Below are 14,603 nucleotides of genomic sequence, written 5' to 3'. Positions count from 1 at the left end.
TAAATGAATGCAGAAGAAGACCTGATTAGCTAACATGGAGAGAAGCAATTGAGACAAAATTAAAATCATTAGAAAAAAGAGAAGCCTTTAGACCAATTTTACAACCCCAAAAGCCGTAAAACCAGAAGGCGTCAAATGGGTATTCGTAAGAAAAACAAACTACAAACTCCTAAAGAAATTAAAGTAACTGCTAAATATTGATGACGAAATTTGAGATGAAAGATTTGGGGTTTGCCTTGGACTACAAATTTAAACATTTGAAAAGTAGAATATTTGTTCATCAGTACAATTATACGGAGACAGTTTTAAAATGTTTTTATATGGACAAGGTTCATCCACTAAGTTCCCTAATGGTAATCCGATCAGTAAACATAAAAGAGATCCATTCTGTCCGCGAGAAGAAAATGAAGAAATTTTAACCCCTGAAGTGCCATCCTTAAGTGTCATTGGTGCTTTAACGTACTTAAAAAATACAAGACCTAATATAACATTTTCTGTAAACTTATTAACTAGGTATAATAATGCACTGACGAAAAGGCATTGGAATGGGATAAAACATTGCATTGGAATGGGATAAAACATTCATTTCAATACCTAAGGGGCACTATAGATGTTGGATTATTTTACTAGTGGATATGCCGACGCAAGATACGTATCTGACCCACAAAAGGCCAAGTAATAAACTGGATATGTATTAAAATATGTAGGAACCGCAATATCATGGAAATTAACAAAATAGACTCTAAGAGCTACATCCTCAAATCATGTAGAACTTATAGCTTTATATGAAGTTAGTCGAGAGTGAGTATTGTAGAAATCCATGATCGGCCAATTCTAAGAAGATTGAGGGTTAAAAGATACAACTAGTACACCAACTACAATCTATGAAGATAATGTTTCCTGTATCGACTAAGTTAGTGAAGGATACATCAAGGGAGATAGAACTAAACACTTGTCAACAAAATTATTCTTCATACATGATCTATAGAAAGGTAAGAAGAAAAAGTCCAAGGAATTCAATCTTGTGAAAATCCTATTGACTAATTTACAAAGTCAACTCCGTCAAGGAGATTCGAACAATTGGTACAAAAGATTAAAATGTGTCTTTTTCGAGATATATGTTAGCTTTAGGGGGAGAAATATGCCCACCGTACTTTTTTTTCCCTTTGACCAGGTTTTTTCCAACTACATTTTTCTTGAAGAAGGTTTTTTTACGAGGCAATTTAGGGCTATAAATATTATAATAAATTTTTCATATCTATGTAATACGTAGAATGTTAGAAGAGATGAATGCATAGAAATGTGCAAACATTATCCCTATGAACAGTAGCAAATGGTAATGTAATAGTGCATGAATAGTAACCATATTGTACTATAAAAATATGTCTTCATGTTGCATTGCAATATACACTGAAATATACGACTTTACCAATCTATTATCAATCTCTTATACTACTCTTCTCCTTATATTCTCCCTACTTAACAATCATCATGAAATACTAGAATTATCGTTCTCCATTTTTATTTTATTTATTTATTTTAGATTGTTGCTCAACTTTAAGTGTTATTTCAAAATTTAGCTTACAAACTTATAATTCATAACTACATTATGAATTAATAAGTTTATAAAACGGCTTCAAATGACATTCAAATTAGTGTTAAATCTCTTCTAATGTTGAATATCCCGTCAAGATCTAAGTTGTAACATTTGAAAGATATTTAGTGATCCAAAATCCAAGTTAAATTCTCATCTTTTTAAATATACATTTTTTGTTATTACTTGTATAATACATCTAACATCACCTTAAAACATTTTCATTTATCAACATTATACACAAGTTGTCTAGCTGTCAGGGTAACAAATAGAGGTACAAACAAGAACGGAAGATCAGCATTCTCTTTCAGGATCACAGCTCTTTACATAAGAGCTTCGATATGAAAATCAAGGAGCCAAAAGAAGTCTATTAAGCAATCAATTCAACTAAAAGCTAAACATGATAATTGAAGCTCTATGACATGCTATAGACTATCACGTCCCTTCACACAAGATTCCTTTGAGAAAGAAGCATGGATTAAACACAAACCCTCCCATAGTTGATGCTAAAATATTCTACTTGATATACTAGACGAAAATTGTCCTTAATCGTCAGCAAACAAGGCTGAACCCCAAGGTTGGGAACTTAAGACATAGTGAAAACATAGATCTAGAGACTAGAATGGGGGCATATATGAAAATTTTTTCTTACTCTCATTTAAGCACAACATGATCAGAAAGAATAATGGGACTAAATTCACGCAGTTATACGATCTTCCTTGTTACATGGCCTCTAAACATTCAATCAAGCTAGCTTAAAGAAAATCCCGTCAAGATGTATAACGGGAAAGTACAGGCCTACATATTTCTATACCTAGATTTGATACTTTGGCACAGTAAAGTGCAAAAATTACAGGCAAAGTATAAAAGAACAAAATGAATCTTCTGAACTTAAAGGGAACTTGAAAAGAGTAGTTCAGAAAGATACCAGTTGGGTATAGTGTATTTATCTTCTGCCAGTCAAGTAGTGGGACTTGGCAACCTTTGTACTATCATCGCTATTGGATCGAGATCTTTTCCGAGAATTCTTGGCATTTAACGCTTCCTCGACTTCATCATCATCACTATCAAGCACTTTACATCCAGACCGAGTTAACATATTAATACGTTTAGGAACATACACGTTAAGATAATAACTGACGATATCTTTCCTAGTCTTCGATAGGAAGGATGACTCCGCTGGTTGCAGAAAACTCTTATTCTGTGACAATGGATTTGCCTTGACAAGTTCATCAAATCGTTTTTTCTGCTTTGAACTCCAGGACTTTCCAACATCTGCACCCATCTCATTAAATTTCCATTTATTAAATGCAGGACCGAGTTCAGATTGTAACTTGGCTCTTGCTTCCGAAATGTGTAGTTTTACACAATATGGAGATCCACGAGTTGAGCAAGTGCATAAACCAGGCCTTCCCTTTCCAATTTTTAGCCCTTGATCTTCACTGTCATCTTTAAGTGGCCAAACTTTGGCACCTAACCACTTTGAAGTATTTAAATCACCATTTTCATACGTTTCCTTAGACGCTCCCATCCATTCTGGCACAACAGCTTGGAATCGAGGACCAACAGGTATCACTAATGCAGGCAGACAATCATTTACATATTCTAAACAATCGATTTTCTGGGTTGATTGAAGATTTCTTTTCTTTGGCTTGTGCATGGCAAATGTGTCAACCTGGTACCTACGCTATCTACACATTGATACCCAAATGACAAGTATTTAGTACATTGGAGTAACTTCCCAACCAAGATATCTGTACATGTGCATGTTTGTCAAATCAAAATGATAAATCTTGTTGATTACAACTTAAAACAATACCAGGTATAATATTTCAATTCTAGAGAATGATTCTATTTCCTCACAGTGCAGCTCATCAGCATCAGCCATAAGCCAGATTCACCTGCATAACCAACTCATCAAAATCGACCGATCAGACCACTCAGCAAACTGTTCACCAAAAAAAGTAGAATAAAGTGAGAAAATAGTGGCTTATAGAAAAGTATAGTTAAATATTATGCATCAACTGAAACTAACACCAGCAACAAGGTATCAGCGCCACAATAGTTCGATAGAAACAGGAAAAATCTTACACATGCTAAAGCAGCAAAGACTTCTTTTATCCCTCGGCATTTTTCCATAGATACTTTAGGTGATATTCAATAACGAAGTGAAATTCATATTTTCACCATCAGAAGTTAGAACATTGAACTCTAAATTATGTTAGCAATCATCATTTAAAAATTAGCTGATCAACAGAAGGCACAAGAGATCCTAAATGTTCATCCACATAATAGTACCACAAGGACAGTGAATAAGAGTTGTGTTACAATTAAGGTTAAACCCTTGATTGAAATTATGGGTTAGTCTAGTGGTTCAGGACTTTCTCTTTCACCCTTTTGATTTGGGTTCGATCTCACCACTAACAAAAAGGATTTATTCCTTCACTCCTACGTCCTAACCTGTAGGAATACTCTAGCCTACCTCCGAATCAAAAAAAAAGAAGTAAGTTTAAACCACTGCTTGCCATGTTCGATCATGAAGCAGATCATGAAGCAAAGAACTCTATCAATGATCTCCCATTGGCTTCAGATAGAACAAACAAAATGACATTTTAAGTTCCGCTGATATCAGAGGAACATCATTCTATCATCCATTCTTCAAGCAAATCACACACTAAAAAAACTGTCCCCAACATCTCCCACAAAGACATCAGCGGTTCACAAAAATACTCAACTATGAAATATGTTATGACTCACGACAAGTATCATCAACAAACAGACATCAAAGACAACCTCCAAGAGCATACATCAACATATGGAAAAAGGAATACGAAAAAGCAATATAAATGAAGATTACAAGTGATAACACAAAAATGCTAAACATGTGAAGAAAGACAACAGGAAAGAACTAACCAACTCTTTTCCTATTTAGTGAATTCTTCCACATTAACTTTTCTTATGAAAAATCAGCAAAAGAAGGAATATTCATAAACAACTTCCTTTCTTAGGGAGTTGATACATCAATTCAACAAGACTAAAACATGAGAACAACAAGTTACGGTATAAGTAAAAAACAAATAACCAACAATAATTAGTTTTCTCAAATTATATCATCATATAGTTTCAATACACCAACAAACGCAAGTTTACCATTCAACAAGGAGAAACATAAGGGCGAGGGGGTGTTAACCTTTTCCTCCAGAACTTTTGTGTCTAATATCTATACTAATGTAGCAAATGTAGTTACAGTCATTTTTTATACTTAATAAATAAAATTTTAGTTTATGAATAAGAAACAAATATTAGTAGTCAAATTACCATATTCCGTGTATTGTGTATTTACACGGGAAGTTAAGCTAGTAATATGTATATTACGATTGTTACAAGTCCTAACATAATCGCTATATTAATTATAAAATTAATGTTTTTATAACTAAGATGTTAAGAGTTCAAACTTTTTCGCTACTGTCGTTACATACAATTCCAATAGATGTCTTATAACTAAAGGAAACATATAGTGCGCATGGCGCACCAGCTTAATAAAGCTTCCCTAACAATAATGTCAAAACCTTAATCACAAAAGATTGAGATCGACCACATGAACCAATTGATCAATTCCAATGGTTATCCATATGAATTTTCCTTCTTCGTCCATTTCAATTTCTATAATCTCACATTATATATCTAAATTCTTTACATAATTTTTCATTCTTTCCCTCCGGGTCATCAATGACCTGTAAATCTATATGCTAACAAGCACTAAAAAGAATTTTCCTCTTTTATCAACATCCTTTAGCTTCCCAAGAATAAAACTTCAAAATCTATAGAAAGTGGAATATTCCAAGTCAATAATGAATTAACAAGAAATATGAACATTAAAACATCAAAGGTAGTGTGACCCCTTATTATCATGTATTCAATTTATAAATCAAAATCCAATATTCCAAAAGATCTAATACCAATCTCATAAGTTTTGTTTTAATGTTAGGACCAGATAACTTTACCAAAATGCTTCAAAAACTTCACAAAAATGTTTCCTAAAGAACAAAAAACCAAAAAAAAAAAAAAAAAAAAAAAAAAAAAAAAAAAAAAAAACCTGTCTTACATTTATTACTTGGTATTAAAGTGGACTAAAATAGAGGTAAATAATTTCTAATCACCAAAATAAATTAAATAAAAAAATGGACCAAAATTAAGGGGAAATAAATTTTATAAGGACAAAAAACACTGAGAACTAATAGCATAAGCAAATCTAAGGAACAATATCATAATCACAAAAAACTGAAATTAATTGAATACAACCCAAAAAATAACCAAATCAAATTATACAATTCCATTTCATATACCATTTTTCATGATAAAAAAAAGTTTAGGAATAAATCTAAAGGGCCCATGAATTATACTTCAAGCAAAGACCAAAATATATTAATAATAATCAAACAAGGAAACACTAAAATAATACAAACCCACTTTAATAATTGACATAACACTATAAACCCATAATTACAAACCTTGTTTACTTCATCAATCTATCCTAGCGACAATCACTGGAGCACTAGTTTTGTGAATAGAGGAGAGGTGGAAAGATGAATGAATGAAATGGAGATTTAGGTGATAATCTTGAAATAGAAAAGTAGGTTTATGGTAGGGAGGTTGGTGGTGGTGGTGGTGGTGTTGTTCGATGGAAAGAGGTAAAAAAAACCTAAGAGGGTAAAAGGGTTGAGAGAGAAGGGAGAGGAAGGCAAGAAGATCTATACAATTAGAGATGTTCATTTTGATTATCAGCTTGTATCCTGAGACAGCTCTCCAAGCGCAGTCTATTATTAATATAATAATTTTAAAAGAGGAAAAAAAGGATGTAATTAAGTTTCTATGCACGATTTACGAAAATTATTTTTCCCATAAAACACAACTTTTAATTAAACCTAGAAAAATAGCATTTAATTATTCACTTATATTCTCGAGAATCTAAATTAATTCATCCACAAAACTTTAATATTTCGTTATGGTTTACATTGCTCTGATTTTCTAATCTTAGATTAGAAATCGATGTTTGATTTTGCATTTGTTTGGGTATCTACTAGGTTTTTATGAATGCGTTTAGGGTTTTTATGGTTCTTTTGGGTTTGTTTGTTCATTTTTACATGTTCGTTTTAGTTTTTTGTTTGTTTGTTCGTATTTGCGTCTCTTTTCAGATTAGCTTCTTAGAGGTTCACTTATTACTTCATGTTCTACATTTTAACTTACTTCTTTTGCTCCTTTTTGGTCTTACTTTTGCATGTTTTCTTTCGTGCCTTTGTGTCTGATTATTTTATCGCATTTTGTTGTTTGTTTATTTATGGTCTCACGCTCATTGGTTTTCCAAAAATTGTTTTGAACGTTTGATTTTGCATCCGTGACTTTTAAATTAGTTTGGTTCCAGTGCATGCAGAGGTTCTTTTCAATCAATGGATTGTATATATTTTTTTACGATTAGGGTTTTTAATGTTCGATTTTATAATTCTATTCTTACCCTTGTTGGTCATTTAAAAGTGTTATTCTGTTATAAAAACTCTAATCCATAATTAATGTTTGTCTTGCTAATCAGAACGCAAATTGCTCGTTCTTTATGTGGGAAAAGAGTTGTGGTTTGTCTGAAGATGCTGATGTGCAACAAAAAATAGCACATTTGGACCAGATGATGGATGAGATGCTGACTATGAAGACATGTGTAGAGGAGAAATTAAAGAAGATTGAATTGAAGAAATTGGAATCAAAGTACGAAATTACTTCATTACGTTGTGAAGTTCTAAAATTAAGATAAAGGGAGAGAACTAAATAGGGTACGATGTATAGGATGTAGTACATATATCTATGCTTTTGTTGGATATATGTCATTGAAATGTAGTGCGGCACATCGATAACTTCTCTTTTGTAATTTTGAGTAGGGAACTTAACTTAATGGAATATTATTGTTATAATACTTGTATTGATTTTTGCCCCTGAATTTATCAGTTAATCACTGCTTTATGATTTATTAGCAATTATTTTAACCCCGAATTAGAGTCGTTAATCCTGACACATACAATTCGCCCCCCAGACATTTGAATTCTAGAACAGAATTCATGGGTCTGTACTTGGCAATTTTTTAGAACACCTTTCAACTGAAACTCATTACATCAATAAGTACTTAATTTCCATAAAGTGTAAATGTCAAGATGGTATTAACCCTTGTTGATCAGGACCCTTCTGAATGTCGGTGTGTTTGGATGCTTTTAATTTAGGATCTTCACAATTGTTCTGTTGATTTCAAACTTCTTTTGTAATCATTTTTGAATAGTTGATTTTACCCCCCTTAGAAATAAAACTATATGTTACCATTTAGGCGACTATTTTTCATCATCACTACCACTTAGTTGACCTTACATTAAATGCACATCTCATCGTTGTTCGCCAATATTCAAAAATTTGAATTTTTTGGCGATTTAATTTGATCTTCCCTCAAAACTTGTTCCTTTCAGATCTTTGTTGAAATCCATCGAACATTTGCCTATAAACACTCACACTTAGACTCATTTGTTCCGCATACTGTGCTTTCTAATTGATTTGCTTAAATTTACTCTTCTTTCTCTTAAGAACATCAAGATCTTCATCTTCTTTCCTTTAAAGCTTTTATAATCATCAACAATGGCACCCTCAACAAACGACCTTAAGGAATTAGGCTAAGACTTTGATCAGGACACTACTGATGACATAGTTTTAGAATTTCCTCTATCTCTCTTCACTAGGAAACATTACCCCATGAACCTCCGAAAAACTGTGAGATGTTAACGACTGGATGGCCACACGTCAGGTGATTAAATGAAATAACTTCCTCCATAATAAGAGGCTTTGAGGGGATCCCTTTCTCCCCACTAAATGACGGCCAGCTTGGCTGTGGCCATGCCTGTTTTGGCCCTTACTGCTTCACTGTTGAAGATCTGAGAGAGATGATTAATTCCAAAGTATATTTTATCCTGGAAGATTACCCGTGGGGTACTGGCATAGTTACTCGGAACGCGGGACACTAGGGCCTTTTTTGATCGCGAACGGCCATACCCAAACGTGAGATGGTGACACTGTGGAACGCGTACCAAATCGCTACAGTGGGCAACTCGCAAATCCCACCCAGTTTTACTGGACAAATTTTTGTGTCATTGTTTTTCGGTGTTTGCCATTGAAGTTTGTTGTTTTTTAATGTAGAGATGGACTTAAAATTATAGAACAGACGAAGAAGATAAAGAAAAAACGAAGAAGATGAAACACAGAAGATGAAACGACGTTGAAGATGAAGTACATTTCTTATGTCAGACTTTAGAGGAGGGATTAAATGTCACATGTGACAAGGCTATTTTACTTTTTCTAATAGTGGGTAGGGTAATAGGGTTGAAGGGATAAGAATTAAATGTCAGGCTACGTGTCAAAGCTATTTCCCAAGGAAGCTTGGCATTTTTTTCTCTCTATAATTAATGTACTTATTGTAGAGAACCACTAGACACCATCACTTTTATTAGACGAAGAGGGTACTGGTGTCAGGCTACTACTACTACTTATGATAATCATCCCCATCGTTCCAGAATCACCTTAAGTAGCGTTCCGCGTTCCCGTTCCCGTCCCAAGATAGGATCTCTTTAAACCATTTTGCCTATGAAGAGGGTATTGGTGTATGCTGGGTGAAGAGGGTATGACAGCCTATGAGTACATCATTTTAGACGACTAGGAGGATGACATCTTCATCCCGATAAAAATCTACCATTTTGCCTTTAGGCTCCGCTTTCCTCTTCATCTCTTCTTCTCACAAATCTTGCCTCGCGTCAGGATCTCTTTAAACCAGCTCCAACCTCAGGCAACCAGAAAGATTTTATCCTTTATCTGGACCCGCGAATATATAAAGCTTCCCTAAACCCTGAAACTTTTCCAGAGCCTCTTCAAGGATGACGCCTCTAAGAATAAACCTTTCATCACCTTTGTCCCAATTCACTGGACATTGGTAGTGTATCCTGAGCTAAATGATCTCAGGGATTATAAAAGACCATTTGTGTAACACCCCTGAATTTCTGACATTGTATACAAAACTAAAACCGCAAGGGAACGGAGGAAATTTGGGTGTTACATTAAAAATAAAATATAAAATAAATAAAGAAAAGGAAAAAGGTTGTAGTTTGAATGTTTTAATTAAAGTAGGAAATTTCCGAAAAAGATCGTGAGGATATGTCGGCAACATCCGCCCTAAAGTTGGACATACTGGAACAAAGAAAATGATCAACAAAACATAATAAAGAAGAGCATCATCAGCCTTGTAACAAAATCTCATAGCGGAATGACTCATTGAGGACTTCTCCAAATCAGCATGTAAACATGAATCGTGGTTCTCGTGCAAACACTTGGGTTTTCAAGAAAATAACCAAATATCAAAAGTCATGCAAACTACAATAACAAAATATCAAAAGGCGTTCAAACTAAAACTTTTCAGCACAAACCGAATTACACAAAAGGAGAACATGTGCCTCGAACCCAAAACATAAACAACTTAAATAAAAAGAAACTACATGTAGAGTAAATAATAATAAGATTATAGCACACTTCAAGATTCTCACTCATTTCCCTCTGTATGCAATGCAAATGAGCTCCATCACAAGTAAGGTCTATCTTTGATATCTCCACTACTCAACATAAGATCATAAGACAAACGTGTCATAGCAGGGCCATCAAAGACAAGCCATCAACATTAAAAACTAACAGTACAAGATAGTAGCTAACAACATATTATCTATATAACCAACAATCGATATTAGAATAATAGCCACAAGATGGAGGTGACATTTCAATATGTGAGTATTAACTCTATCTACTTCCCATTTCAATGTACTTCTCAATGCCTTCACTATCTTCCTTCTCTTCTCTGATTTCATGTACAAGAGGCCACCAATTAGAGTTTGTAAGACCCACATGGTAACACCTCAACCAAGGGCGGAGACGTCCATGCCGGCGCCCAATGGCAAAGTATCATCATACACCCGTACAACAACCATATACAAATGATCAATGCCTTCGGGAACTAAACCAACTGGGATATCAATCTAGTGGAGTCACAAAAAAAAAACCAATTTGATATCTCATTAATAAGGGACTCATTCCCATTATAACAAACCAATTTCACTAATCCATCAACAAGGGACTCATTCCCATTCATAAAACATAAATCACAATTCATCAATAAGGAAATCATTCCCATTCCATTTCATATAGTCCAACATTCCACTCTTGCGACATCAAACTCATTCTCTACATTTCTACATGCCAATCCACACTTGAAATAGCAACCTAATAATGTTTAATAGCAAATCATAGTCAACACAATTCATATAATATTGTTACTCAATGAAAACATATTCAAGATGCATGCAAGGGTTAGCTACTACGTGTACGTACCTACAACTGCAAGACAACAAGTCGCAACAATCACTTCGAAGGAGGTTCTTATGCCCCTGTTATGAACTGGGCACCTATACACGTTTAAAGTAAGACTAGTAAGTCTATTTGACTTCATTTAAGAGCTATTTGCTCTAAGAAGTACCCCACTACTATCCTTACAAGTCACAGTTCATATGAATACACACTCTAACCATACACACGACATGTTTACTCGTGAACTATACCATCAATTCAATCTAACCATAATATTAGTTTCCATTCTGGTGGAAAACATCTAATTCATACACTTACGCAATAAAACAAGACTATGCGGGCTTAAATCGTATAATGTAATGTCTACACTCGATTTCAATAATTCAATTCATGATGATAATGATTTTTAATCACATTTGCTATATTCCTCAAAGTTTGAAGTGGCAAAGAATAAAAGCAAAGCAATTAGTAGCTTTGACAACTTATAACACTAATTTTTTAATATTTTAGCCATATTACACAACTTGGTACAAGAATTGAATAAATTAACCATGAACATTAAACATCAACAATGTACCCACAATTAACATATTCTTCTACAACGACAATTAACCACAAAACCCATAACAATGATCATATCCATCTCCATAAACATAATAAAAATTAACATTTAACAACTATTAAAAGTAACTAACAACAACTATTTTTAACCATCAATATCACCATTATTAATTAAAATTAACACTTAATAAAAGCTTCTATAAAGATGTACCAATATCACAATATCACCAAAATACATAATTGTAGTACATGCTACCTTAGTACCTTTATTTTCGTCACTAATATAAACCCTAACTTATTCATATTCAATTCACCATTTTAAGACTTACCCATAGCAATTTTTATTAAGATCTAGATTAATTTAAACTAAGATTCATGAATTTACCCACAACTCATTAATTACTCCCTAATTTAACAAGAAGGAGAAGTAAAAAAAAGGTAAAGAGGAATGAGAAACGCACCAAACGTGCAGCTGCTGCGTACGATTGTGGCTACGACCAGCGTGGCAGTGTGGTGGTGTTTTAGGCACTGCGCGTGGCTGCTGGAGCTGCTGTGAAGGCGCGAAGAACTGGGGAGGAAGAGTTGGTGTGGTGGCTGTAGTGAGGGAGATGGAACTACTGTGCGGTGGAGAGGGAGAGGGAGAGGGAGAGGGAGAATGGAAAATGGCATTCGGTTATTGGGTGAGTCGACAGACACTCGAGAGCATAGATACTAATAAAAAAAAACTGGAAAATAATACTTGTTGATTTCCTAAAATTTTGACAAATGTATTAATTTAATATATATACTAATTAAAAAACTGAAAAATAATACATGTTAACTTCTTAGATTTTCGACAAATGTATTAATTTAATAGAATTATAATTAACTAGTATAGAAGTTTGTGTAATGCAAAATATTTAGTTTAGAGATATATGTAAATTAAATTTTCAAAAAAAATGCAAGAAAATTAAATTCTTTTGTTTAAGAAAAATATATAAATATTATATCATACATTTAACTAAAATGGTTGGAAAATGTTATGTAGCATCCTCACAAAGATTTGCAATAAGCAATAATCAATCATATAATTAACTAAAATGATTGAAAAATCATAGAATCACTGGTGGAAAAAATATTAAAGTTAATATGTTGTGTGAGATATGTTGCGGTTCATAATAGACGCAGTATAAAAAAGACTGAAAAAACGAGAGAAAAAAAATAATAGACTATATGCTGCGTTTTTTTAGAAACCACAGCATATAGTCTAATTTTTATTTTAAAAAATAAAAAGTGGATATATAATGTGGTTCCCAAAATTCCGCAACATTTTAAGCATTATATGCTGCAGCTTTTGTGAGCCGCAACATATATCCAATTTTTATTTTTTTAAAAAACACGCCCCTTAAAAAGTAGTAGTTAGATACTTGTTTTCCTCTTCAATCCCACATTCCCACGACATTTGCTATATTGTTTTCTTCAAAACCATTTATCTTCAATTGTTTTTCAAAACCTTCAACCCATGAAATTCTTCAAAACTCACAACATTTGTTTCAATTCCTTCTCATTTTCTTCTTCTCCATTTGCTACTATCTTTGTAATTCATTCATTCGAAAATTTGTTTTCATTTTCAATCGAAAATTTTCTTTTCTTATAAACCTCATTAATGGTGTATTTGGTGTTTATTTTTAATTTTTTTTTTTAAATGGTCATGTGTACTAATTTTATCATTTTTATTTCATTGTAGGTCACATTATAACTATTCTTTATATAGATACACATGGTAACTTCTATTGATATTAATTTTTATTGTTTTTCATATTTTTAAGGTGGAATGAAGTTGTTTTATTTTTTATATTTAAAAATGTGATTTTGTTTATGAAAGTAGTTGTTATTGTGAAGTTTTACTTGTTTCCTTGTTTATATTTTAGTTTGTTAATTAATAATTAGGGTTCATTAGGGTTGTATTATTATTAGAGTTATTTAGGTTTATATGAATGTTGTTATTAGAGCATATGCATAGGCTGGAAAAAATGTTGTTATTAGAATATACATATTAATATTAGTAGGGTTAATTAAGATTAAATGAATGATTATTACTTAGTTTTAGGGTTATGTATATATGGTTAAAAATAATTATTAATTTTTTTCATTAATCAAACATAGGATGATAAAAGATTGTTCTAGGATGTATGGTAGCATTGAATCGTAAGAATTTGTTGATGGGGTATTAGAATTTTGTAGTATTGCCGTCGAACATCAAGTTAGAACAGGGGGAGTTGGTTTTTATTGCCCATGTGTCAAGTGTGACGATGTATCAAAGGTAAATAGTGTTGACATCCTTAGGTAGCACATACTTCGACGTGGGTTTAGGCCTCTATATCATGTTTGGGTTTGGCATGGCGATGAGAGATTTTGCAAAGAAAAAAGTGTTGTTAAGGATATCAATGAGGATGTAGATCATGTTGATAAGATGATGGAGGGGGTTGAGGATAAGTTAGGGAAACGTCCTTGTGTTTTTGACTTGTTAACAAAGGCTTCTTAAAAGCCTTTGTACCCTGGATGTACAAAGTTCACCAAACTAACAACCGTGTTGATAATTTTCAACATTAAGTCAAAGTTCAATTGAGTGACACTAGTTTCACAATGTTATTAGAAGCGTTAGGTGAGATGCTTCCCGATGGAAATGAACAATTCTAAAGTCAACATATTATGCCAAAAAGCTCATTAGTCATTTCAGCTTAGAGCACTTGTTACTTAGCCATCTGCAGCTAGCACAAGTGCTTGGGGTCAAAACCGCATCATATAATGGTCATAAAATCGCAACATATGTGCTTTTATTCACTAGTGAATTAACTAAAAAAATTAGAAAATTTCATGTCGAACTCTTACAAAGATTTATCACATGGAATAATTAAATTAGTTAATTGCTATATTTATTTAACAAAATAAGCTAAAGTTAATTTTATTCTATTACATAATATTATATTTTATTATATTTTTATAATTGATTGCTTGTAAATATACATCTTAATATAAAACA

The 14,603-nt window shown here is 32.9% G+C and overlaps 1 protein-coding gene across 7 annotated transcripts; it reads right to left on the bottom strand.

The window, feature by feature from the left end:
• Positions 1-1,248: 1,248 nt before the first annotated feature.
• LOC130826777 (AT-rich interactive domain-containing protein 2-like) lies at positions 1,249-12,312 on the bottom strand. 7 transcript variants are annotated; one of them, XM_057692357.1, is made up of 4 exons: positions 12,043-12,312; positions 11,045-11,118; positions 3,414-3,542; positions 1,249-3,285 (listed from the first exon to the last, which is right to left on the bottom strand). In XM_057692357.1, the coding sequence occupies exon 4, from the start codon at positions 3,252-3,254 to the stop codon at positions 2,541-2,543; it is 714 nt and encodes a 237-aa protein (XP_057548340.1). In that variant the 5' UTR covers positions 3,255-3,285; positions 3,414-3,542; positions 11,045-11,118; positions 12,043-12,312; the 3' UTR covers positions 1,249-2,540. The 7 variants fall into 7 exon arrangements, with proteins under 7 accessions (XP_057548340.1, XP_057548343.1, XP_057548341.1 ...); XM_057692360.1 differs by having other exon boundaries at positions 3,414-3,495; positions 12,043-12,283; XM_057692358.1 differs by lacking the exon at positions 11,045-11,118 and adding an exon at positions 6,106-10,692 and having other exon boundaries at positions 12,043-12,283.
• Between the last annotated feature and the right edge of the window lie 2,291 nt (positions 12,313-14,603).

Source organism: Amaranthus tricolor, chromosome 11 (assembly GCF_026212465.1).
Source record: "Amaranthus tricolor cultivar Red isolate AtriRed21 chromosome 11, ASM2621246v1, whole genome shotgun sequence".
NCBI classification, from domain to species: domain Eukaryota; kingdom Viridiplantae; phylum Streptophyta; class Magnoliopsida; order Caryophyllales; family Amaranthaceae; genus Amaranthus; species Amaranthus tricolor.
The sequence above is the reverse complement of the archived record's forward strand: the minus strand, read 5'-3'. Positions and strand labels throughout refer to the sequence as shown.

Bases quoted from the DNA above. Each gene is read 5' to 3' on its own strand.
- LOC130826777 (XM_057692357.1), bottom strand. From the start codon at position 3,254: ATGCACAAGCCAAAGAAAAGAAATCTTCAATCAACCCAGAAAATCGAT.